Source organism: Suricata suricatta, chromosome 10, assembly GCF_006229205.1.
Source record: "Suricata suricatta isolate VVHF042 chromosome 10, meerkat_22Aug2017_6uvM2_HiC, whole genome shotgun sequence".
Lineage (NCBI taxonomy): Eukaryota > Metazoa > Chordata > Mammalia > Carnivora > Herpestidae > Suricata > Suricata suricatta.
The window spans coordinates 48531556-48558676 of NC_043709.1; the positions used below are offsets into that span (position 1 = coordinate 48531556).

At 42.1% G+C, this 27121-nt stretch overlaps 2 protein-coding genes across 3 annotated transcripts in view; one reads left to right on the forward strand and one right to left on the reverse strand.

Moving 5' to 3' along the window:
• Nucleotides 1–8463, forward strand: part of GRIP1 (glutamate receptor interacting protein 1) — a 228996-nt gene extending 220533 nt beyond the window's left edge. The window contains exons 24-25 of the mRNA XM_029954085.1: nt 4618–4764; nt 6695–8463. Of these exons, the coding sequence (XP_029809945.1) occupies nt 4618–4764; nt 6695–6922 (375 nt within the window). The 3' untranslated portion in view covers nt 6923–8463. The remainder of the gene's footprint in view (nt 1–4617; nt 4765–6694) is intronic.
• Nucleotides 8464–10370: 1907 nt separating this feature from the next.
• The window catches only part of HELB (DNA helicase B), a 32003-nt gene continuing 15252 nt past the window's right edge, over nt 10371–27121 (reverse strand). For both annotated transcript variants that reach the window (XM_029955313.1, XM_029955314.1), the window contains exons 8-13: nt 24563–24644; nt 24005–24064; nt 22610–22835; nt 21444–21587; nt 15092–15577; nt 10371–12053 (exon numbers count right to left, since the gene is read on the reverse strand). In XM_029955313.1, coding sequence (XP_029811173.1) covers nt 11949–12053; nt 15092–15577; nt 21444–21587; nt 22610–22835; nt 24005–24064; nt 24563–24644 — 1103 coding nt within the window. In that variant the 3' untranslated portion in view covers nt 10371–11948. The remainder of the gene's footprint in view (nt 12054–15091; nt 15578–21443; nt 21588–22609; nt 22836–24004; nt 24065–24562; nt 24645–27121) is intronic.

The window sequence follows — 27121 nt, forward strand, 5'->3', positions numbered from 1 at the left end:
AGTCCTACAAAGTTGACCCTGACTCCAGTCAAGGATCCAGAGGTAACTTCCATTTACAGGGAAATGAGAACCGGAAGAGCGAGCTGCTGGACAAAAGGCACAGTTCCCACAGTCAGGGAGCAGCCGGGGGCGTGTTCCAGATGAGAGGACACTAACATTCAGGTGTAGACCTTAATGGGATCCTGATTTAAACAAATCGACTCTATGGTGCACCTGAGTGGTTAAGCCTCGACTTCAACTTAGATCATGATCTCACAGTTGTGGGTTCGAGTCCCGTGTCGGGCTCTGTGCTGACAGCTCAGAGCCTGCAGCCTGCTTCCAATTCTGTGTCTCCTTCTCTCTCTGCTCCTCCCCACTCATGCTCTGTCTCTGTCTCAAATATAAATAAAACATTAAAAAATAAATAAATAAACAAATTGACTCTAAAAACCACTTTTGAGACAAGCAGGGAAATTTTGTTTTGGACTAGGTATTGGAGTGTATCAGGGAATAAGGGATAGTCTGTAAATGAATTAATAACATTGAGGTTATGTAAAAAGAGTGATTGTTTCCGCCCCCCCCCCCGGCCCCCACTTGGTTTATCCTGAGGTATGTAGGAGTGAAATGAGTTAAGGACTGGCATTTGCTTTAAAATAATCCCGCAACGAAGGAAAAAGAAAGGTGGATGGAGTAAGTGTGGCATGCTGTGCAGGATCATCGGGTCTGAGGGATGAGTCTGCGGGGATTCATTGTTCTAGCCTCTCTACTCTTGAATCTGTTTGAAATATTTCATTAAAAAATAGCTTTCTCTTAACTTATTGTGGTAATGATTTTGCAATATAAATATGCCAAGTCATTAGCCAGTATGCCTTAAACTTATGCAGAACTCAGTTATATCTCAGCAAAACTGGGAATTAAAAATATTTTTTAAGACCTTTCTCCAATAACCCCACTCCCCACCTTAGGAAAGGGGCAGACCTTACCTGAATCTGAGGCCTGAAGCCAAATCATAATTATAGAGGGGCCTAGGGGCCCTGGGTGGTTCAGTTGGTTAAGCACCCTGCTCTTGGTTTCAGCTCAGGTCATGATCTCACAGTTTGTGAATTCGAGCCCCACATCTGGCTCCACGTTGACAATGCAGAGCCTGCTTGGGATTCTCTCTCTCCTTCTCTCTGCCCCTCCTCTGTTCACTTTCTCTCTCGTTCTCAAAATAAATTAACTTTAAAACATTTTTTTAAATTATAGAGGGTCCTAAAAATTTTCTCTGTAATGAGTATTCGTTAAACAACACATGCTACGTAAGGAGAGAGTGTGCTGTGAAAAGATCTCAGCTTCACAGTCAGAACCTCTGGGGTTTGAACCACGTTTTTGTCGCTGGCTGTTTCACTAGGGACAAGTTGCTAACTCTCTGTGAGCTTGTATGGGCTGCTCCACAGACTTGGTAGAGTCAGTAACATTCTATTTGCTTTTCAGTTCATACTCAAGACGAACAGCCTTTATGACTTATCAGCAAGAAGTCTAGTATTTCCTGCCAGAGGGTGCTCCATCCTGCCTACCCCTCGGTCCAAGAATGGATCTTCCTCAGCCTTTAGGCAGGACAGGCCTGGCTTCAGTCAGAGGTGGTCTCACCTCTCGTGTCCACACGGTGTCGCAATTGAGCCATCCTGGCCCCAGCCACCCAGCCACCCTGCCTTGACAATTCCCAGCAGAGCCCTGGGGCAGGAGAGGGAGGGGGGAGCAGGGCTTGAATTAAATGCCTCTTAGATGCTGTGATCCAGTTTTGACTGGCTTCCATACCCAACCACGTGGTATGTCAGAACCAGTCCTTTCATTTATTTGCCAAAAACACTAACCCTACGATGTGGCATTTGTATTTAAGGGGTTTGGGATATATCGGTGAACAAAACAAAGCTTCTTCCCCCCAGCCCCTCTCAGGGTGCTTGAAGAGGTGTGGTGGGGTGGCGGGGTGGGGGGGGGGGATGGAGGGGTTTGTATCTTCCATATCCTCTCTAAGGCCACCTGCTCCCAGGTCACTGACAAAGACTTCTCCTCACCTCCTGATGAGTTTTGGTCTAGAGAGAACTCTCTCATCATGTGGTTTGGACCTGCTTCTCCCCATGCATCATCAGGGTGCATGTCAGATGCGGGTTGGATTTTATTAAGCTACACACATGCATGCAGGCACGTGTGTGTGCACACACACGTGTGCGCATGCACACACACACAAACACCTTCCGTAGTGAAGTTAGGCTTTCTACTTTTATACCTGTACAACTGAGTGTCATGAAAATGATCCTTGCTTGGAAATCAGGTCATATCAGATTTTAAAACTTCATATACACTACCTCATTTAAAACTAAGACTCTTGGGGCATCAAGGTGGCTCACTAAGTTGAGCGTCCAACTCTTGATTTCCCAGGGTCATAGGATTGAGCCTTATGTTGGGCTCCATGCTGAGTATGCAGCCTGCTTGAGAATCTCTTTCTTCCCCCCTTTCCATCCCTCTCGCACTCACACACTCTTTCTCTCTCTAAAAAATTAAAAAAAACAAACCTGAGACTCTTACCCATCTCTAAGGATTGTTAGGATTAAATCAGATATCTTCACTGGTCATAAACTCAAGAAGCCCAAGTTTTGCTCACTGCGGTATCTTTTTTTTTTTTTTTTAACCGCTAAGTCCTTAGTCCTTAAAACAGTGCCTGGCACGTGGTAGGGTACACGGGCACACAGGCACGCACAGTCACACACACACAGTGACAGAATGAGCCTGCAAAGATGATCATTCCATTAAACATTAGTTCCCTCAATTCTTTTCCAAACATGTGATAGCCCCTCTTGTGTGTGGAGTCCCACGACGAGCAGTTCGGAGGTACGCAGGAATCAGTGGGATCCGCAGGGCTGGCTCGGTCAGGCTGGGGCCGGTCTGAGGTTCTGCAAGGAACATGCTTCTGAGAGGGTGGGTGCCTCCACTCCGGAACTCACTTTCACTGCAAGGCACATGGGCTTTTTTTCCTCTTAAAGCAAAGCTGCAACAAAATCCTTCTGTGCTTGTAGGAAAGAGGCAGGTAGGGGTAGAATGTTTATATGTCTTAATTCATAGGATCTAGGTAAGATGCCATCAATTATGAATCCCTTGATGTCAAGAATTTTAAAGTATGGGGAAAAAAGCCTATCTTAGAACCTATAAAATAAGGCATAAATGTTTGGTGTCTGGAATCAGACAGACAGGGCCCCGCTATTCATGACCTCTGTGACCTTGGGAGAATTACTTAACCTCTATAAAATTGAATTTCCTCACCTCCAACATGGCAGTAACCAGGAGGGTGGTCTGGTGAATAGCACTGACTCAGCCATCTTGATATTTTATCTCTCTGCCCCGCGAAATAAAACACCACAAACACCACTTTTTGTAGTTCTTTCAATATTCTCTGCCTCTCTGAAATAAATTAAGTGGGTATAAAAAAATAGACCTGTTTTATCTTTACCTTTTGCCCTGTACAGTCCTGACTCTTCTACTATTTTGCAAGAGCATATGCATGTATTACTTGCATGAAAGGAAAAGAAAAGATTTTTTTAAAAATAACTAGCAGAAAACAAAGAAAACTCAGATCAGTGCTCGAAGAGTGCATCAGTGTGTATGGAGGGCATTGGGGAAATCTTAGTGCTATCAGTGGCCAATTTAAGACACTAGATGAGCACAAAGTGCTGAGCATGTCACCTGGCAGAGTCCAGGACAGTGTGTGCTCAGCAAACGTTACACATAAATGTTTTTGCCTCGGGAAGGCAGCCTCCTCTCTCATTCACCGCTGTTTCCCAGCACCCAGAACTGGGTTTAGAACATCGCAGAGACTCAGTACACATTTGGTGAAATGTATGAATGACTGCGTGAATGACGAACCTCAGATGCACTCTCACAGGGGGTCCGATGGGAGCATGAGGCCCATGGGAAGCTCTACCTGGCCTGTGGCTACAGGTGCAGAGAAAAGCAGCGAGGCCCGTAGCTGGGAAGGGGCAATGCCTTGAGTGGCTAGAACCAAAGCCTGGGTGCTCCTCAGGCCAGACCCTGCAGTGTGTCAGTTACTAGAAGACTTTCAGGTCTTTTAACTCATTTTTGCTAGCAGTATGGACCTTCAGGATTGGGATACCATAGCAAATAAAATGATGGACTCCATGGTGCTTGCTGAAAGGAAAATGATGCGGTGAGCACTGTGCCTCGCACAGCATCAGGCTCGGATGGCGGGAAGGGAAGGCCTTTGGCTTGGTCCTGATATCCAGCTGCTGCTGGCTACCCCCAGCACCCGGGTGCTGCTCCGGGAAAATAGAGAAGTCAACCTGCCCTGGGAAACTTCTCACCTCTACATCCGAGGACCGTGATTAACAACAGCAAAAAGACCGGGACTCTCCAGCAATTCCCTTCTCCTTCCTTTTCAGTTCTGAGCAGACTTTACGGATTCCAAGGATGTTCTTGGAGAAGGGGAAAAGCAGCAGGAGTGTGGGGAGCTGCCTAATATATTACAAATCTATGGGGTTAGGAGTAAATCTGTTTGACAAACTGTCGAACAATTGTTGCACGAGAAGTTTCACACGCAGAAGTCTCCAGCCAAGCTAAATGTCCCCGTCACGTTTTCTCACTTTCCAGGTGACCTTGTACAAGAGCTCCGATGTGGAGGATTTTGGGTTCAGCGTAGCGGATGGCCTGCTGGAGAAAGGAGTGTATGTCAAAAACATTCGCCCAGCTGGGCCAGGAGACCTTGGTGGCTTAAAACCCTATGACAGACTCTTACAGGTAAGCCCTCAGGTGAAACTCTCATGTAACTTTCCAAAGTCTTCCCTGACCTACGCCCACCCATCTCTCTTTGCCTCAACACTAGATTAGGGCCCCTTCTGTATGGGATAAAAACCTTTCCCTTTGGTAGAATGCACCAGTCATTGAAATTGTCCGGTTCCCTGTGTATGTTCTCCAGCAGATTATTAATGGCTTGAGAACAGAGCTGGTACATTACTCTCTCATTTCCCCTTATACAACACACCGCATCTCAGTATCTCACACAATTATCTGAAAGCGAAAAGCCAAACCTTGTTTACCAAGTGGACTACTGTCATCGTCATGTATAGTTCCAGTGAGCCAAGCAAATTCCTGATTTTACAGTTTTCAGGTAAAGCATTTTGTAGGAAAAAGAGAGGGTTGACATCAGTCTTGATAGCGTATCTAACTGGAATGAGTTCTGGAACCAGAGAGTTGACTTTCAAAGCGTGAGGCCTTTAGACACATGTTCACCAAAGCAAGTTATCATTGATCAATTAGTTTTAAAACCAAATCTGGTGATCATTCCTACCATAACAATAGAATAATTAGTCTTATCCTGGCAGGATGGGACACTTTTATTTTCCACAGATACTCTAATGCGTGTTGAATGAGTAACTGTGGTTCCTTACACTCTATGTGGCTCTTCCTAATCTATAAATTGGGGCTGTACTGTGCCTGCTTCCGTGGAAGTTGAGGCTGTAAAGGTAGACTGGGTTCAGACTGAGGGCCTTGAGTGCCATGATAAAGCTCTTGGACTTTACTCTTAAACATATTAATTTCTTAAGCATTATAGTAACATAATTTGTTTAAAAAGACAATAGAAATAATACCATATGTGGACTGGGTAGAATGGGGGAGGGGAAGACCAGAGGGAAGGAGACAAAGTAGTATGGGTAAGATACCTTTATCTGACCTCAGACCCCAATACCTTCAGCACTTCCAGGTCGAGCAGTCTGAAAGGCAATTGGCAGTTTGGATCTGTTGCTCCAGAGAGATGTTAGAGGCAGATTTAGGAGATTTAGGTTACTTACTGAAGTCATGGGTTTGGATGAAGTTAAACCTATGGTGGGCTTATTGTGAGAAAGAGAAGAGAATCAAGGATAGACTCCTAAGAAAAACAAATTTAAAGGACAAGAAGAAATAAAGGCAGTCAAAAGCTGAAATCGAGTTAAAATGGATCAAAACAAACTGGTGTCATAAAGAGCCACAGAAGGAGAGCTGTAAGGGTGAGTGGGTGTCAGTCATAGCGCTAAAGGCCAAAGCTCTGGCTATGGAGACCCCATATCTGTATTGGACAGTTGGGGTCATGTGCACTTTAAGTGTCAAGTTCCACATGTGAGAAGATCGAGAAAATGGAAAGTCGAAGAGTGGAAGCAGCATGTAGATGGTTTAAAAACCCTTGTTGGTGAAGAACAAGGAGAAATACAAGATGAGCGCATGTATAAGCTGAGGAGGGGATGGGCTCACTTCAGAGAGATAATTCAACATCACGGTCAAGAGCACAGCTCTGGCGTCAGCCAGACTGCCTGGGATCCCATCCTGTCTGGGCCGCTTACCAGCTGCTGATCTCAGGCGAATCTCTGAACCAGTCTGTGCTTCACCGACCTCACCTGGAAATTAGGGACAATGTCCGGCACTTGGACCACATGCCGTGTCTGCAATCTGCTCAGCATGGGGATGTTGGGATGTGTCCCTGTCCCAAGCTCACAAGGGTCTTACAGTTTAATAGCAAAGAGTAAGTCAGTCAATGACTTCACCTAGTGTTGTTGGAGAAAGGACAGACTTCTCTGTGCAGAGTGCTCATTTAAGCACCATCAGGACACCTGTTAATATGCCACTGTTTCTCGGGGTTCTGAGAATTATCTTCAACTGTAACAATAATTCAGAATGGCTCTTCTTGATTTTTCAGGTGAATCATGTCCGAACGAGAGACTTTGACTGCTGCCTTGTCGTGCCCCTCATAGCAGAATCTGGGAATAAGCTGGACTTGGTTATTAGTAGAAACCCACTGGCTTCACAGAAGTCTATAGAACAGTCTCTACCAGGAGGAGAATGGAGTGAACAGAACAGTGCTTTTTTCCAACAGCCTAGTCATGGTGGTAATTTGGAGATACGAGAACCCACTAACACATTATAGCAACGCTTTTTATAAAGCAGGACAAAAGACAATATCTACATGGTGCTAAAAAAATCCCTTTCAGATTTCTGTGGCATTTAAAGCACAGATAATCACGTGGCATTAACTGCAAGCACAGGGGTCTTTTAAATCTCTCTCATGGCTCATGTTCACTTCCCCTTTCAAGTTGAAGAGGTGTCTTTCTTGGTGACCGCTATGGTATATGGCAGCCGATTCCCTGCCAGGCCCAATGATAGAGCAAAAGAAAAGTAGACGGGCCACCCCTTCCCCCCAGTTAACATCAGAGGACATTTTTTACAAGTTCATCTTCCAATCACTTTTTAAAAAGAGAAATCTGTTTGAAAATATTCTCTATGACAAGTTCCTTAATTCACTTTGAAATCAGTTTCTTACTGTGAAGTCGTTACTGTTCAGAACTTGACCAAGTCTTTCCACAAAGCTGGCTCTCCTAGGGGAACTCGAGTTTGAGATGTGGCTGGGGACTGCTGCCATGGGAGGGGTACAGGTGTAACTATTTTAAAACGTTTCCGCAGTGATGCACGTAGGAGACCATAATAGGTGGTGGTAAATGTTTCGCCCCAATATAGGAATGATCTTAACTAAGATGTATGCTATTCCCTATGCAACAAATTAACAAACAGGATATGTCTTGTGACCTGTTTTTTTTTTTAAGGACACATTTTTAATAGCTGCAAATCTCTGATAATGAATTAGAGTGCTTAGGAACACTGAGAATTAGTTATCTTATTTTTTAAATTCAGGACTAAGAATTTAAGAGAGAATGAAGAGTCTATTAAATGAAGTTTATCTTAATGGTAGGCAAATCAAACTCATCTTGCTTGACATGTTTGGAAACCTGGTTAGAGAGGGGTGTACGGCACATGTACGTTAAAATGACACTGGACTGTCTTTTGTTCTGAGCCATGCTACTTCTTGAAATTGTAAATACATCTTTCACAGAATGCATTGCCAATTACCATCCCTCAAAGCAATAAATTGTGACAGTTGCTTTTAATGTTCGTCAGCAACTGTTCTCATTTGTTCAGATATTTTGAATAGTTACACTAATAACTGTTATTTGGTGAATATTTAAAAAAATAGATCTGTATATTGATTGTAGAATCTCCATACTGAAATGATTATTTTCCAAACAGTTTCATTTGGGTCAATAATTCAACAACGGCTTAGGTAAAGCATTTGAACACTGTGTCCTTTGTTTAAGGAAAAAGTTCACCTTTCTTTTTGTGCAAAGAAATATATTATTTCAACCATATTTCACAACCCGCCAGGGCAAGAGAGTATAAAGCAGAATCATGTTAAGAAAAAAAAAAAAAAGATCATGAGTCACTTAAATATGTATTTTTATTTGTAACAAACAAGTATTAAGCTGTAAAGTATTTTTGTACAAATTTAATACTTTAATAGCATGGTATTTATCGTCTATGTATGGTTTTGGGGAATTCAAAATTGTTGCAAATATTTGTATGGAAAAAAAAAACCCTCTACCAAATGGAATAAAAAGTGATTTTAAAAAGCCAAAATTATGACATACAGTTTCTTGGTGCTTTGAATATATTTATTCTAGATAAGCCCTACATAATGTTACAGAACTGCTATAGAACTTTTTTTTTTTAATGTTTATGTTTGAGAGAGAGAGAGGGAGACGGAGTGTGAGCAAGGGAGGGGCAGAGAGAGGGAGACACAAAATCCGAAGCAGGCTCCAGGCTCTGAGCTGTCAGCACAGAGGCTGATGCGGGGGTTAAACTCATGAACCGTGAGATCATGACATGAGCCGAAGTTGGACGCTTAACCAACTGAGGCACCCAGGCACCTCCAGAATTTTCTAAAGGGGAGAGACTCTGCCATAAACTCAAAAAGCAGCACTGGAAGAATGGGAAGAACATAGGTTTTAAAATCAGAGCTGGGTCTGAATTCTAGCTCTGGTACTCACTGGTGGTATAAAATTTAGTTACTGTGAGTCAGTTTCCCCACCTGTGATACTGAAGGTCCTATCTGCACTGCAGGACTATGGTAAGGACAAGATGTAAAACATATAAAGTGTAAGTCCTAAAACAGCCCGCACCAGAAACACCCCAGACTAAGTATATAACTATTTTAGGTGACAAAGATAGATTTTAACTCAACAATCATAACATCTGCCCTCAGAGAATGTTACATATGTTCTATGAAATACATTTTTATAAACTAAAATGTATCAACTTTAATGAATGCTATGCTACTTAAAAAAACACCTCCACTTACAGTCCCAACCTTTTCACTTTTGCAGACTGTCTTGCAGCCTTGTAAACTCACAGGAAAAGATAAGGATGTCCACTCTCACCATTTCTAACAATGTACTAAAAGCTCTAGCCAGGGCATTAAGACAAGAAAATGAAATATAAGGCATCCAGATTGGAAAGAAAGAAAACGATCTCTATTTGCAGATGATATAACCTCATATATAGAAAATCCTCACTAAGAAATCCACTAATAATCTATTAAAACTAATAAATGAGTTTAGCAAGGTTGCAAGATACAAGATCAATTATATTTCTAAACAGTAGCAATGAATAACATTAACATAATGGGAAATTTTTTTGCAAATAATATTTCTAATAAGGGACTTGTATGTCAAATATATAAAGAATTCCTATCTCAATAAAAAGAAAAATAACAACTTAAAAATGGGTAGGGGCACCTCGGTGGTTTAGTCGGTTAAGTGTCTGACTTCGGCTCAGCTCGCGGTCTCACGGTTCCTGAGTTCAAGCCCTACATCAGGCTCTCTACTGTCAGCACAGAGCCTGCTTGGATTCCTCTGACCCCCCTCTCTCTCTGCTCCTCCCTCACTCATGTGTGCTCTCTCTCTCTCTCAAAAACAAAATAATAAAATAACTTTATTTTTAAGAATGGATCAAAGATTTGGATAGACATTTCTCTGAAGAAGTCATACAAATGACCAATAAAGCACACATGATTAACATCATTCGCCATGAGGGAAATGCAAATGGAAACCACACTGAATGAAACAGCACTTCACACCTACTAAAATGGCTATAATCAAAAAGTCAGGTAACAGCAAGTTAGAATGCAGAGAAACCGGAACCCTCACACACTCCAAGTATAAATGCAAAATGGTACAGCTGCTTTAGAAAACAATCTGGCAGTTCCTCAAATGGTTAAATATAGAGAGATACCATGCAACCCAACAATTCCACTCCTAGAAATATAATTAAAAGAAATCAGGGGTGCCTGGGTGGCCCAGTCAGTTAAGCTTCCGACTCTGGATTTCAGCTTGGGTCATAATCTCATGATTTGTGAGACGAAGCCCCAAGTCAGGCTCCCTTGCTGACAGCACAGTACCTGCTTGGGATTCTCTCCCGCGCCCCCCCCCACCCCGCCCTCAAAATAAGTAAAAAAATAAATAAATAAAATACATGTCCACAGAAAATTTGTACACCAAGGCTCACAATATCATTTTATAATAGCCAACAAGTGAAAACAATCCAAATGTCCATCAATTGATGACCAGAGGACTTCAGTGTGCTATATCCATACAATAGATGAACTATTTGGTAATAAAAGGAGATGAAGGCCTTTTGTCTCACTTCACCACTAAAAGCAAGATAGGCCACCGGCAGCTCTATGGGAACCGCCTGCAAACATTCAGCCAGGGTTCCTGATTTTGTCTCATCAGCTCAAACCAACATGGTGTGATCCAGAAACACAGCCTCCAGATTGCTGCCAATTTTTCCATCCACACACAAAGGATGTAAGGCTTCCTCTGGTTAGATTGAGTGATTCTCCTTGAATGGACTCTCCAAGACATCTACCCTATCAAAGGAACAATGCTAGTTCTCGGTACATATTAATCTTTAATAAAAAGAGATGATAGATGCTACCACATGAAGTCTGAAATCATTATGCTAAGGGAAAGAAGTCACTAAGAAAGAAGCACATATGGTAGGATTCCATTCATGTGCAATGTCCAGAACAGGCAAATCAAAAGAGACAAAGTAAATCCGTGTTGCCTAGAACCAGAGGTGAGGAGGGGATCAGAACTAAGAGGTACAGGATTTCTCTGGAGGAGGTGATAAAAATGTTCAAAAACCCATTGTGGCATTAGTAGCATGACTCTATGAATATACTAAAAGCCACTCGGTTTTACACCTTTAATGGGTGAATTATAGGGAAATTATACCTCAATAAGGCTCTTTTTCAAATATGGGAATCACAGGTACATTTTTTTCTTAACTGTTTCTTTTGACCAGTTAACAATAAATAGAGCTCTAAAAAAATAGTATCACTGAGAGAATATAATTTTCCAAAGTAGAGTACCTTTAAAACAATGTATTCCTAGAAGAAATAACAATCGTATGCCATGATGAAGGGGTTAGCTAATGCTATAGTAGAAATCACACTGATTATATAAATGTAGCAAATCGACACACTGTACACCTTCAACACACACAGTGTTTCATATCTCAAATTCAGAACAAGAAATATACTCCCAACTCAGAAGGAATTCCGGGAAAACAGTCCCGGGTGGAGTGGGTCTGGCCAGCAGTGGTGGGGCGAGGAGCAGCCTTGCAGGATGAACACGTGGCAGAAGTGTTCTGCCAACATCCTGAAAAGCGTGTCAATTCATACAAGAGGCGTAATTACAGGTTGTCGTTACCATGGCTGCACACCATTGGCAAAGATCCAACATGATCACGGAAGTTAATAAAGGCATTATCGCAAAAATAAAACACTCTATGGAGTACAAATTAAAAAAAACATATATGTATAACAAATGTTTCCTGCATTTATATCCAATGCTACCAGTTCTCATGATGACAAACACTGAAATCATTACATTTTTCTTTGATCAAATGAATTTAAAATATCTGCTAACACAAGCACCTTAAAATAAAACTCCAGTTATACATATCCTGTTTTATATCTTAATATTTTGAAGCTATGATGTTCATTTTGTGTTGAATACAAAAGAGATAGAGACTATTACTTTAAGCAATCTGAAATAAAATTAAGTTTCTTGATTACTTGTGGGTATGAAAAGCTGCCTGGGGGTTAAACTATTCAGTTTCAAATTCCGAAGTTTCGAAGACACCTGTGGAGAGGATTCTTCCACCTGTTAGGACAACAATAAAAATGAGATTAACTTTGTGAAAATATACACAACTTACTCTGTGTCTATTTCCTCTACTTCTAAGCAAGACGTAATACATTTTCCCCGCCCCCTTGGAAGACCTGAGCAGACCAGAGCAATCAACTGCCAGCAACTTGTGGGACGGGGTCTGCTTTCGCCCACTGTGGTACCCCTAGCACGCAGCTCCGGGACTGGCATAAAGAAGGGACTCTTTGTGAATGAGTACATATATATATATATATAATTTCTACAGATGTGGCCACTACATAATCTGGCGGCCCAGTTCAAAGTTAAGAACTTCACAATGGTCAAGTGCAGAGCAGCAAAGCGAGTGTGGGGTGGTTTTCAGCACAAAGCCCCGTATGACTGACTGCTCAGCGGCACATCCAGGACACCGGGCTTGGGGGCTACACGACGAGTCACTGCAGTGCCAGTATTCTTGGTACTGGGAGTGATTCCCAAGCACAAGGCAGTGGATTAGCAGGGTCTCGAGAAAGCTTCACCGCCATAGGGAAATGAGGGGGGAAAGCACAGTTAATCTTTCATAATGCTAAACCTGTTCAATTTAGAGGACTATCATGGTTACCTTTATGTGCCAACCTGGCTATGCATGGTACCCAGATATTTGGTCAAATACTATTCTAGATGTTTCTGCAAACCTATTTTTCCATGAGGTTCACATTTAAATCAGTAGACTAAGAATAAAACGATTATCCTCCATAACGTAGGTGGGCCTCATCTGATCAACTGAAGGCCGTGAGAAAAAACATAAAAGGAAAAAGATGGACCTCCTCCCAGAAACAAAGAATTGTGCCTGCCCTGAGACGCCAACTGCAGTGCCAGCGCTTCTCTGGGTCTGCAGTCTGCTGGGCTCCCCTGGAGGTTTGGGACTTGCCAGCCTCCACAATCAGGAGCCAATTCCTTACATAAATCGAGCTAGACAGATGACAGATGACGGGTAGGTAGGTCAACAGACAGGGACACAGACACAGCCTACTGGTTCTGATTCACTGGAGATCGCTAATAGAACTATCTTTACTCAGGGGTTTTGTGATTATGCCCTTCCCAGATTTTTAATATATATATGTATATATAATATATATAATGTCATTTTCTTTCAAAAAAATTCTGGAGATCACTGCTTTCTATGATAAATTTTTAAATACTGATGCATATGCTTTTATTTAAAGGGAAATTTGTTTTGCACCCCCTCTTTGTTTTTGGTTGGGGGACACAAGGCAAAAAACAAACAAAAAATCAGGACAATATTTTCTTTTAAAGCTTTTTTTCAAAACCCAAAGCTATTAATCCACAGAAAAGCAAAAGCTTTCGTGTAGGAGGGGCTCAGCCATCAGTACGTGCGGAATTCAAATGCTGCTGTGGTTCTTATGCAGCCCCGTGTATCTGAGGGTGTGAGGGCAGCCCTTGTCAGCGAATCTGAGCTTTTAAAATCACGTATCTCAGTGTACTAGGAAGTCTAGAATTATGGAAACACAGGACTCCCTAATTTATCACTCATGAGGCTTTGAATTCTTAGTTTCCTCATTTCCAGGGATTTCTGTAGGCATCACATGCTTTTGGCAAGGCTTCCGAGAACTTGGCTGTGCAGTGGCCGCGGCCAGCACTGGACTCTGTTCACAGACCTCCTGCCGTATTGGTCGTGGCCAGAGCTCAAAATCTTTGGCCAGCCCGACAGCGAAGATGGATCCTGCTGTCACCGTCTCTTTGTACCATCCTATAAACCATACACCGCCCATCCCATGCTGGCATGAAGAAATATAAAGCAAGAAAGTTCTAGAAAAGGATTTTTTCTTTGGAATTTTCCCAGGGTCTTTGTAAGAGGTATTACATTCAATTTCAGGAAAAGATGTTTTGCTGAGATGGAAATTCCACATCAAAGAGTTGATGTGGAGCACAGTGTGAAGCTTAGAATCCGCAGGGATCCTACCACTTCCACCTTTGTAAAAGAAACTTTTTTTTTAACCATGCCTGTTCCTCAGCTTCTTTTCCCAATCCTAATGTACCTGGACCCCCTGGAAGCCTAGGCTGGGAGCCTAAGAATCACGCTCAGGCCCAACCCCATCCACATATAACCAGCCACCAAGTCCCGTGGGACCCCGGCCCCTAACCCTAACCCTGTACTTCCAACCCCATCGCTACTACCTGACTTCAGAACCTAATCATTCTGTTCAAGCCACTGAAAGCATCTTTTTTGCAAGGAACCCATCCCCTGTGGCCTCCCAGAACACAATCTACCCAACTCCAAAGTGACCTTCAAAAAAGTCAATGCACCAAGCTCATAACATGCATCTAGTGCTCTCCACTGCGTTCAGAAAACCCAACACTGAACGTTCTCTTTGGAGGAGCCTTGCCGGCTCTCCCAGTGTCTTCAGCTCAGCCTCCATCTGCACGCTGTACTCCAGCCACACTCTCCTGTAGTTGTGATGGCCTAAGAGGCCGAGACCTCACACGCTGCATTTGCCGGCACCGCCTCGGAGAACGGTTTCACTATCTCCTGTCCACGTGGGGTCAGAGGCCATCCTTAGTCTCCCTTTAGAACTCAGCTAGGTATTGGCAGCTTACATTAGCACCTTCCCCTCGGGGCTCCCACCATGGCCCCTTTCAAGCCTATGGACCCCAGCACAGAAAGCAATTCTCAAACTTCTAAAGGGACTTCATTTGGAGACTGTAGATAATTACCCAGCTGCTTTCATGGACAGTGGGGATAAAAGTGAGACCGTGACCCACAAAGGGGAAGGGGAGGGTGACAAGGAAGATGTGCAGAAAGACAGTGCAGGATGACAAGGTCTCTCTGCACACCGCCTGCACCAGCCTCATGCCAAGTGACAAAGTGTGCTAGGATCGACCAGGCACAGGGGAGAGGACACGGTGACAGAAATGAGAGAGCCCTTGTTTTTAAGTCCTACAGCCCAATGTAACACTAGTAAAAAATCCACAGCCATTTATCAGCACGCTGAAGTCAGCGCGCATTAAAGAGCACGTGAGAACGTCACTCTTACCATCAGGACCTTGCTTGGACTTTCAGCATCACTCATGCCACAGGCTCTTTTGGACCCGCGGGGTTTTGATGGATCTTCATCTGTACCCACTTCATTGGGAGAAGAGAATTTCCATGCTCCAGCAAAGGGGGATGTCCTGTCATCAGCGGCGGAGGCCTCCCTTCTGGGTGTCACATTGTTGGTTGCGACCGGAGGGTGTGGTGGTGTTGAGGGCTGTGTGCTCGCTCCGCTGCCGTCTCCAGAGCCCTCCGACGCAGATGCGAAATCCGCTGGGGGCGCGCAGCTCTTGAAGAGCTGGTTTTGCAAAAAATGTTTTAAACGAGTTTTTCGGGGAACACTGCTTTTCATAATGGCACTCCGGAGGTGTGACTCTTCTGCGATGACATACACTCTGCAGCGGCCCCTGGTCACCGCCGTGTAAACGTGCTGCCAGTGCTGGCGGCCTGCCTTCCCCACCACGTACACGACCGTCTTCTCCTCGGATCCCTGGGAGGGAAGAATGCGGTGGGCAGAGTGAGTATTGCACGGTGGGTGCATGACTTGACACAGTCCACCGAGGCAGAAGAGAGAGCAGTCCTAAATCTACGACTTGGCCAGAATATTCACCTAAGTCCACCTGACATGTCCAGTTTATTCATTATCCAAGAACTCATGTTTCCTAATCATGCTGTTCAGTTCAGGTCTTACGGGTGGATCCACAGCTGGCTTGTAGAAACCCAGCAAAAGCCTGAAAGACTGCATGCCGTGCCAAACCTTCCCTAATAAAAGAAGCTTCAGCGATCGTGTAGGCTCTACACATAATTATGCCATCCCACTCATACAGCAAAAAATAGACACCTTAAATATTTGAGAATAGGAGAATAAATGTGTTTATATTTATATCACCTATCTGTATATAGACATTTGAAATACTACTCTGCAAATGGAAAAATGCCTTAAATTTTTACAAAAACTGGATACTTCTGGTGCACCTGGGTGGCTCAGTTTGTTAAGCATCTGACTCTTGATTTTGGCTCAGGTCATGATCTCACAGTTGGTGAGTTTGAGCCCTACATACTCTCAGTGTGGAGCCTGCTTGGGATTCTCTCTCTCTCTCTGCCCCTCCCCCATCTCTATCTCAAAATAAATAAATACATGAACTTTACAAAAAAAATGGATACTTTTATGTCAAGAATGATCACAACTATGTAACACAAAATAAAAGTACTCTGATCCAAAAATGTACATACAAAATGAACACATTATCTAACAAAACAAGTCACAAAAAAAGGAAACATATCAAAAATTTAACTAGTCTGACTCCAAAATGGAGGGCCCTATGGACGATTTTTTTTTCTTATACTTTTCTGTATTCTCCAATTGTTGAACATTTATTACTTTCATCAAGGTCAACAACAATAAACTTTTGCTTTTTAAGTGTAACAAGTCAAGAATTCTATAGGCAAGAAAAATGCCCAATGTCACCATGTAACTGTGAGCAAACGATTTCAAGTTTGGAGACTATTCTTAGTCCCTATTACTTTCAGTGCCAACATAAACTAAGAAGTGGTTTGAACCATTCTCTCTCCCCCCATGTCCCACACTCGCCCCACCAAAGGAATTGTGGGAAGACAAATGACATGTAGAAAACAGATCCCCAGTTAAAACCCTTTTCCGCAGCAAGCCCTTTGATCTCTCTAGACACAGAGAATTGGAACCAACGCTTCAGATTATCAGTGTGACAATAATTCCTTCTGGTGCTGCTGAGTCTCAGAAATGTGCTTCAGTGACACCTGATTATACAAACACTGTATCCATTTTACAGACGCTCAGCACCATTTCTCCCATCAGCCCTCATATTAGATACCACTAACCTGGTAAATGTCTAACCTAAACTTAGCTCACTGAGCTCCTATTTAAGGAGCACAGAAAAACTTAACAGCTTGATAGTCTGGCTCCCTCATATTCACAGGTGCTGCAATCCATGGCCCTCACAGCATCTAGAGGGATATGTATAAAAAGCAAATCCAATCACATCAGACTCTGCTTAAAGCTACAGCTCCAGAGCTCTCAAAGTCCTAACTGCCTACTGCGGCCCTTCCGAAGCCAGCCTTGGCCCTCCTCCTTTCTCCTCACCCCCCATCCTCCTTTCCTCTTTCCTTCCCAGGCACAAGCACTGCTCCATCCAGCAAGACAAACCTCTTTGTGGTCCTGCCAGTGCCAGCCCCCTTCTGGACTAGCTGCCGCACCCCTGCACTTTCCAGACCCCCTGCACTCCCTCTGTCACAGACATATACCGAGCTGGAATGTAACTGTCTGCCTTCTTCACTGTATTCCTCAATGGACTGTAAGCTCTGCAAAGGCAGGGCCCCGTCTTTCTTGCTCACTGTTCTTGCTTGACCCAGTGTCTAATGATGATAAAAATTAAACAGCCATGCCAAAGGTGTGCTTAGAAAGCGGGACATGGGGGCGCCTGGGTGGCTCAGTCGGTTAAGCCTCCGGCTTCGGCTCAGGTCATGATTTCACGGTTCGTGGGTTCGAGCTCCGCGTCGGGCTCTGTGCTGACAGCTAGCTCAGAGCCTGGAGCCTGCTTCCGGTTCTGTGTCTCCCTCTCTCTCTCTCTCCCTCTCACTCTCTCTCTTCTCTCTCTCTGACCCTCCCCTGCTCGCACTCTCTCTGTCTCTCAAAAAGAAATAAAAAACATGAAAAAAATTAAAAAAAAAAAGAAAGCAGGACATGGACATCTGACTTCACCTCAATAACCTAGTATAAGTTATTCATCCAGTTTTCATATCTTCCTCAAATCATTAGAACTTTCAAACTTCCTAAAGGAGGCAAGTTTCATACCCTTACTTTTAAATTATGTATATGTCTGTTCTTAATGTGTTCTAACACTCCACATCTGTACAAATAAACACAAACCATTAATTCCTTCCATGATCTGATAGACTTTGAAGATCTACACAGACCTTAGAGTGAGGGTTAAAATACCTTCTCTGCAAAGGGTCAAAGTAAGCATTTTTAAGTTTTGCAGACCAGCTGTTCTCTATGGCAACTACTCAATTGTTCCTGTGTAATGCACAAGCAGTCAAAACCAATATGTAAATGAACACGTGCTGTGTTCCAATAAAACTTTATTTACAAAAACTGGTGGTGAGCCAGATATGGATACCATATTAGATAATACAGTCCTAGAGGGTCTTAGGTGACCTGGCCCCCCATCCTTTGACCCTCTCTTACCCACATGACTTCTCTGACCTCATCTCTTGTCCCACACTGTACTCCTTGCTGTTCTTGTTCTTCAAATGACAGGCGGCCACCTAAGAACTGCAGCTTTGGCTATTCCCTCAACCTAGAATGCTCTTCTCCTGGATACCCACATGGTTAACTTCTTTACCTCCTTCAAGTCTTTGCTCAAATGCCACCTTCTCAATGAGGCCTATACTGACCACTATTTAAAATTACAACAGCCTCCCACACCTATCCCCATGCCTTTTCCATAGCATTTGCCACCTTCTACCATAGTATGTTCTACCATAACTTGTACAGTTGACTCCTGAACAACATGGGTTTAAACGGCACAGGTCTACTTACACATGGATTTTTAAAATAATAAATACAGAGCAGTACTGTAAATGTACTCTCTTCTTTATAATTTTCCTTTTTAATAAATGTGTTTTCCAAGTTTATTTATTTTGAGAGAGCATGAGCAGGGGAGAGGCAGAAAGAGAGGGAGAGAAAGAATCCCAAGCAGGCTCCTCACTGTCAGTGCAAAGCCAAATGCGGGACTCAATCTCATGAAATGTGAGATCATGAACTGAGCTGAAATCAAGAGTCAGTTGCTTGACCTACTGAGTCTCTCCCAGGAGTCCCTTATTTATAATTTTCTTAATAACAGTTTCTTTTCTGTAGCTTACTTTTTTAAAGATTTTATTTTAAAGTAATCTCTACGCCCCACCATGGGGCTCAATCTTGCAATCCCAAGAGTCAGGCACTCTAATTTCTGAGGTGTCCCTAGCTTACTTTATTATAAAATAATGTTTATATTATTAATATATAACACATAAGATATGTGTTAATTGACTGTTTACATTATCATTAAGGCTTCTGGTCAACGGTAGGCTATTAGTAGTTAAGTTTTAAGGAATCAAAATTATACACAGATTTCTGACTGCAATGGGGGGCTGGTGCCCTAAACCTCCATATTGTTCAAGGGCCAACTGTAGTTTACTTCTTTCATGATTGTATATGTCTCTTTCCTCCTCCCCAGCAAATGTAATCTTCACAGTGACCGGTATCTTTGTTTGTTTCATGGACCAATCTAAACCAAGCACCAAGAACAGCCTGACTCAATAAATATTTTTTGAACTGAACCCAGAAGAAATGAACTACACTGATACAAAATAATAATCACAAATGTTCTTTAAGGTAAGATATGCTCTTTCAACCACAAAATGAGAGCCAGACTCAATAAAAGGAACACTTAGAGATACTGACTCCAACCTTAACTAATAAATTAAAACCCCTTCAAATTTCATTTGTCCAGAAATGTAACAGAATACTGGCTTCTAAATTTGAGGAAATCTTTCAAGAAAAAAACCAGCAAAATAATAGTGCGATAAAAAACAGGAGAGAGGTAAGAAATTTAGACAATCAGTGCTGGAGGCCCAAAGTAATAGAGATTCTAGAAGGACAAAACAGAGAAAACAGAGGGCAAGAAACTTAATGAAATTATTCAAGAAAGTTTCCCAAAATTGAATGACATGAGTTTCCAGAATACAGAGAGGCCGTCCTAAAGACCCACGGGAGAAATTCTGCCAGGACCAGCAGCTAGGAATATTAGTCCTTCTTCACAACTGGTTGTTTTGTTTTTTGTATCCAACAGACACAGTCCACTGACTGCTTCTCTCTTATTTTGATAACAAAGCCAAATCTTCAGTCTACATTAGTAAGCAAATAGGTCAGTGTGCATATCCGCTCCCCAACCCTCTCTTGGCAGAAATCCTTTTACCATCCTTATCTTGATCTTCTGCATGGTATCATTTCTTTATTTTTTAAAAAGAATTAGGCTGAACTGTGGGCATTTTTTGAAAGCCATTTCCAATTCTTTTTGGAACGGAGATGGAGTAGCTTAATAAATAAAACACCACCCACTTAAAAACACACACACACACACCAAGAACAGAACCAGTATGCTAATTAATGTTTGCCAACCAGTAGAGGATACAGGCTAACCTAAATTTTTCCACATGCAAATGTAGGCTGATGCAGCTTCCTGATTAAAGCAACATACCAACATCAAAGAGGGGCGCTCAAAACAATGAGTTAAATAACAGAACCACAAATAGCTTATGAGAAGTCAAGAGTATTAAAGTAGAGCTTAAAAGAAAATTGCACTAAAAGCAATGTTGTGCCCAGGATTAGATTCTGGAACAGAAAAAGGATATTCGTGGAAAACTGGTGAAATCCAAAAAGAGTAGTTTAGTTAATACTATTTTTCCAATGGTAATTTCTTAGTTTTGACAAAAACACCATAGTTATGCAAGATGTTAACATTAGGGAAAGTCAGATGAAGGGTGTATGGGAAGAGTCTGTGTTGTCTTTCCAACTCTTCTATAAAACTAAATGATTCCCGGGGCACCTGGGTGGCTCAGTTGGGTGAGTGTCCGACTCTTAATTTCAGTTCAGGTCATGATCCCAGGGTTGTGGGATCAAGCCGAGTGCTGAGCTTGAAGCCTGATTAAGATTCTCTTTCTCTCTCCCTCAGCCCCCCTCCCCAGCTAAAACTCTCTCTAAAATTAAAAACAAAACAAAACAAAAAACCCTAAAATTAAAAGTATTCCCAAGCAGAGAGTAGTTGCCTCACAAGAACAGAGGAAAGGGATGTATTTGTCAAAACCCATCCAACTTTATGAATTTAAATATGCATGCAGGGGCGCCTGGGTGGCTCAGTTGGTAGAGCATCCAACTTTGGCTCAGGTCATGATCTCATGGTCTGTGGGTTCGAGCCCCGCATAGGGCTCTCTGCTGGCAGCTAAGAGCCTGGAGCCTGCTTTGGTTTCTGTGTCTCCCTCTCTCTCTCTGCCCCTCCCCTGCTGTCTCTGTCTGTCTGTCTTTCTCTCTCTCAAAAATAAACATTAAAAATTTTTTTAATTTAAATATGCATGCAAATTATACCCCAATAAAGCTGATTATACAATAATAAAAAATACAAGCTGCAAAAATAAATAAACATCAGCAAAGCACTTATGTAAACTTTGGTAATCTTATTTCTTTTTAAAAAATAAAGGCAACAAAATTAAGAAGAAAATCTTTGAAGGTACTTTATCGCTTCAAAACCTGTTCGAATCTCTTTATGAATGTCCACTGTTACCTGAAAAGTGTGTATAGTTCTTGCCCATGCATGTTTTATTTGACAATATCTCATTAGTTTTTCAAAGTCCACAGTTATTTCCAAGCCAGCCATATTATTAATGGTCAAAGATCTTCTCTTTCCAAAAGTTACATCAGTTACATCCTATGATTAAAAAAAAGAATTAGTTTGTATGTTTTCAAATACACACACTGTAAAGATAGTCTGCTTTTGTGCTGAACAGTAAATGCAAACACAAATAAAATAGCATGTATATTCACAATTGTTAAGAACTTTCAAAAGGCTTAAAATCTATACTTGAGCACAAACTAAATATATACATACACCCAAATTAATAAACTTGAAACAACCTTAATTTGACTCTCTAGAGAATAGTGCGTGTGCCTGACTTATTCTGAGGTCTATACATTTCACTTCTTGCACTATGTAAATCTGCATATATTCTTTGCAAATGTTTATATTTCCTCACACGTTCTCACAGCTTGTAGAGAATAAGCTTCCACATTTAAGAGGGTGTTTATATAATGAGAACAAATTCAAAGAAACTTCTACAGCTTTTTTTTTTTTTTTAATGTTTTATTTATTTTGGAGACAGACAGAAACAGAGCATGAGTGGGGAGGGGCAGAGAGAGAGGGAGACACAGAATCTGAAGCAGGCTTCAGGCTCTGAGCTAGCTGTCAGCACAGAGCCCGACGCGGGGCTCGAACCCACGAACCGTGAAATCATGACCTGAGCCGAAGCCGGACGCTTAACCAACTGAGCCACCCAGGCGCCCCTGCAGCTTCTATATTTAAGCAGCAACCAAGGAAACGATGCTTTGCAAAATACATTAAGTATGTCACTTGTCCCTTAGTTTTGTTACTCGAGCCCTCCGAACTTACTAAAAATGTTTCTTCACAAAGTCTTCAAGAAAATATGAGAAAGAAACCTGTCCCACCGCATTTTCTGAAGCCAGCTTTACTCTGACACCAAAACCAGACAAGACATTCATTCCTAGGAAACTACAAACCAATATCCCTCTTACATGTGAATGCAAAAATCCTTAACAAAGTATTATGGAAGAATGTCAACTCTGGTATGATTAGGTTCTGAATCAAACCTAGGGCAATTAAAAAAAATCTACCTCTAGTTAGTGAAAAGGTACTATTTTTCTGTTATCACTTACGTTTGTTATAAAAAAAATCTCTCCATTGCAGAGTCGAATATCACTTTCAAAGTCATGCTTATTTTTAGCAAAACCACGAAGAGTACCATTAAAGTCTTCACCACTGGCTTCTCGTTCACTACTCTGACTGGGAGAGGTATCTTGGGGGAGTAACTCCGAGAGATATGCATTCCTAGTACAACAAATTTTATCACCAACTCCAAATTGAAGTCTATTCCGATGGTCTCTGAGTAGAAAATGAGAATACATCATCAAGGTTAGGAAAATCTCAATTTCATTTTGTTTAGGCATGAACCCCCACTGAGGCCTGATCGAATTCTCAAAATAATTTCCAAACTCTCTCTCCTTCACTGTTGTTCTCCAAATGTCAACAAGAAATCAGGCTCCCACAGTCGTGGTCTGATTACCCATCCTGTCTGTGGCACCTCAAACTCAATGACATTTCCCAGCCAGATCTTTTCAAGTTAGAAATCTTGGCATAAATGCTGATGTCCCTCTTTCCCTCTCTATTCTAAGTTATCCAATGTCTTACTGATTCTGCCTTTTAAATTCATCCTCTCCTCTCCAATCTCTCCTGTCCTGTATCACACCTTACCCCACGTACGTATACTTCTTATAATTGTGACGTTGTATCAGAATCACAGCAGCAAACTGAACAAACGCCGGCTATGTGCCAGTTACCGTGATAAGTGCCTCAGAGATAACGATTTCATCTCATCCTCACTACATCTCTCTGCGGGAAATTGTGCATCAGTATCCTATTTTTACACATATGGACCAGTTAAACTGCCTGCCTGAGATCACAGTCACTGGGACACAGACTGGGTGACCCCCTGCTGGTGCTTTTAACCCTTCGTTAGGCTACTAAGCTGGGATTTTGTGTGCGTGTTGTCCCTCAAGAGACCAGGAACTCCTGCAACTTCCACATCTCTATGTTCTTTGCACTTAAAAAATAGTACGTGTTGATAAATGCAAGAGAAGTAAGTTAATTTCTCCTGTGTGTAAACACAGTAACTTTTCTGCACTCCTGTTTCTCTGATAGATGGTCACTGAGGTGCTCTCTACAGCCATCCTGTTGCTAAGGGCCTTGGACACACCCACACACATATTATATGTGAAAAAAAAAAATCTCCTGAATCCCCCACACTCCTCTCTGAGAAGCTAGAAGCCGCCAACCTGAAAACCACAAGGGACACTGTATTCCTTATTTTTCTTACAAACACCGATTACCAAAACAGTTCCTAAGGGGACATATTCAGTTGAAGAGAAAATTTCACTTTACAAATGAGGACAAAAAGATGTCTGAGTATGTGGCTGCAGTGATCCACGTGAAAACAAATAACAGAACAGCGGAAGGAAGGGCTGGCCTCCAGCCCGCGGACCCCTCGTGCTCACTTGATCAGGCGGCCCGTGTAGTGCTTGCAGCAGCAGGCGTTAATCACGTCACAGTCTTGCCTGAAACACACAAACCAGCAAGGGTCACCTTAATGGGATCTGCTTTGTGCTCACTTCCCTTGTCAACAATTACAATGTACTACGTGCTATAAAAGGTTTCTGGGGGTTTCGACAGGGAAAAGCATTTTGTGATTTTCATCTTTTTAAAAAAGATTTTATTTTGAAGTAATCTCTACACCCAATGTGGGGCTCAAACTCACAACCCTGAGATCGAGCATCACAGGCTCTACCGACCTAGTCAGCCAGGTGCTGACTTTATCTTAACATAAAGCTTATTTCCACTCAGATTTTCTGGGAGTTTCCAAATATAATATTTGGTAGAAAGAGCCCTGTTTGAAAACTGCCCTCTGCCATATCTAACAAAAAAAGACCTCGAAATTAGAGACAGAATTAGCAGTGATGAAGTATGAGAATCTACCATTCAAACAGTTCCTATATTGATGAGTTATGAGACTTGAAAGCTAGACTAAGCACGCTAAAATACTGCCAATGCTTTACCTTCTAAATGCAATAAATTGTGATGTTTGTGCATCTTGTAGGTCATTTTCTTTGAGTAAGGTTCCAACTGCAGAATATAAATCTGGTAATTTAAGAGAAAAAAGTTAACACGGAAAAATACCACATTATGACATTGTTTCAATAGAGAAACTAACGCAGAATTCCTGCAAAGGGGTCCAGGGAAACAGCATACAAGTTCACCATGGGAACATCAACCTCATTTGCTACAGCCAGAGCGGCAGACGAGAAGATGGAGATATGGGTTCCAGATACCCCAACCTCAACAGAGAAGTCAACCACCAGCTGTTAATAACGGTACTAATCTGTAACACGATGGTTTGTGAATGCCACATTTAAAATATGAGCAAGAGGAAAAAACATGTAACAGAATTACTACACCATAAGACTTCTTTCTGTCTCACATTCCGGTGGTAATGAGACAGAACTTGAGAATCTATATGCTTTGCCTCTGCTATTTCACTTTAGTCTTTACAACATTTACGGGAGGTTGATAGTCTCATATCCAAGATTGATATTTAGTAGAAAATATTAAGATACTTCTATAAAGGATGGAAAATAGCTACTCCCCAAACACTGCCATGCTCCACCCCCCACCCCATGTGCTTCCCACCCCCAGGACCCCCAAACCTCCCCTGGTCCAGCAACTAATAGGTTAACCCTGCACAGCAGGGACACTCATTCCTAGAGCAACCATACCTTCGCAGCCATTACATGGGTTGACCCCCAACACTGATTACAGTCTAGATATAAATGCAGAACTGGGGCTCTTGGAAGTAAAAGTAATTTTCCAAAAGGGTGTGGTGCCTGGCCTCCCTCTTTCAGACTTCAGATCACTGACAATGATGACAGCCACTTACACCCTCCCTCAGAGCAGAGAAGTAGGCTCCCTTCAATCTGTCTTACCAAGAGTACAACACAGTGAACATTTCTCATGAGAGAGAGATGTTAACGATTTGGGGATGAACATTCTAGGCTTTCGTGCCTTCCCCTCACAGCAAATGAATCCCCAGGGGAATGAAAAAAAGCCCAGGCCGTGTGATGCCCTGCTCAAAGAAGACTAAATCAGTTGCTTACTGAGCCCTTCATGGCTCAGAGGACAGGAAAACTATCACTAAAAAAGGCCAGTGCTCGCCCCCGCCCCCCACAGCCAAGCCCTTGGCCTGCTAAAGCATGAACTTCCAAGGTCTCACAGGGTATTGCTTTCCTTCACGTGTACAGGATCGTGGTGTTCTGCTCCTTGCTTCTTCCATTCTCTCTACACCTTACAGATCAATTTGTACGCCGTATTTCATTGATCCTAAGAGATACGTTTTTCTCACACTTTAGCATCTGAAACTCTAGCCCAGCTCGGAAGCCTGCCCTCGGCCTCTCTACTTTGCAATATAAGGGAATAATGTACTCAGTGACTTCATTGTTAGTGAAAATGTACTATATGCCTCTCTCTAAGGAATATTTATTCAGTTCTCTTAAGGAAGGGACTAATTTCGTAGCTGAAGTTTGTAACTGAGATAGAAAAACAGCATCAGCTGGGCTCTGTTGCCATTGTGAAGCAGACTTTTTTTTTTAAAGTACATCCATTAACATAAAGAATGGGTGTCAGAAAAAAAACCAACCGTATTTTAGGTAAATCTAAAAGAACTGGCAAGGAAGGCAAGTTATTTAACTAAGTCTTATTTTTTCTTCATAATTACTAGCATCTATTTTTAACTCAACTGTTGTGAGAATAAATATCACCTATTAATTCTTCACAATATATGTAATTAAAAAAATCACAAAACATTGTGGCTTATAAACCCATTTATGTAAAATGGAAATAAGGCATGTTTGTGTATGGATATAATGAGGTTTAAAGCATGAACCCCAAACTCTTACTACAGAGCAGGAGTGGTGGGTAAGGGTATGTGACCTTTCGGGGTTGACTTAGAGGAAATTGAGAGGAAGATTACAGAGAAATATTCAGTTTTACTTCAAACACTTCTGTATTGTTTGGCCCTCCTTAAGGAATATAAATTATTTCTATAATCAAAAAAAAAAATCAGGGGCACCTGGGTGTCTAGCCAGTTGAGCATCAGACTCTTCATTTCAGCTCAGGGCATGATCTTACAGCTGTGCTGGGCATGGAGCCCGCTTACGCTTCTCTCTCCCATTCTCTCTCTCTGCCCCTACTCCTACTCTCTCCCACTCAAAAAACAAACAAATAAATAAAAGGGCCTTTATAGAATACTTATGTATTATATGATCCCATTCCAAAGGAAAAAGACATTACTGTAACACATGAATGGACACTAAGCCAAGGGAACCGCACATGTCACACACAAAGCAGGAAATGCGTACGCAAAGCCGGGAGTCACCTGATTTTACACACTCGTGAAAGTACCTCCGCAGTTAGGGTGCACCCTTAACAACGATGGCAACTACGATAAATTCTCCGCAGTAATCACTAAATCTTAATTCAATTGTGAGTAGACCAGCATTCTATTTTTAAAAAGTTTAAGTAAGTTTAGAATACAAATAAAGATCAAAAGGTTTACTCCACTT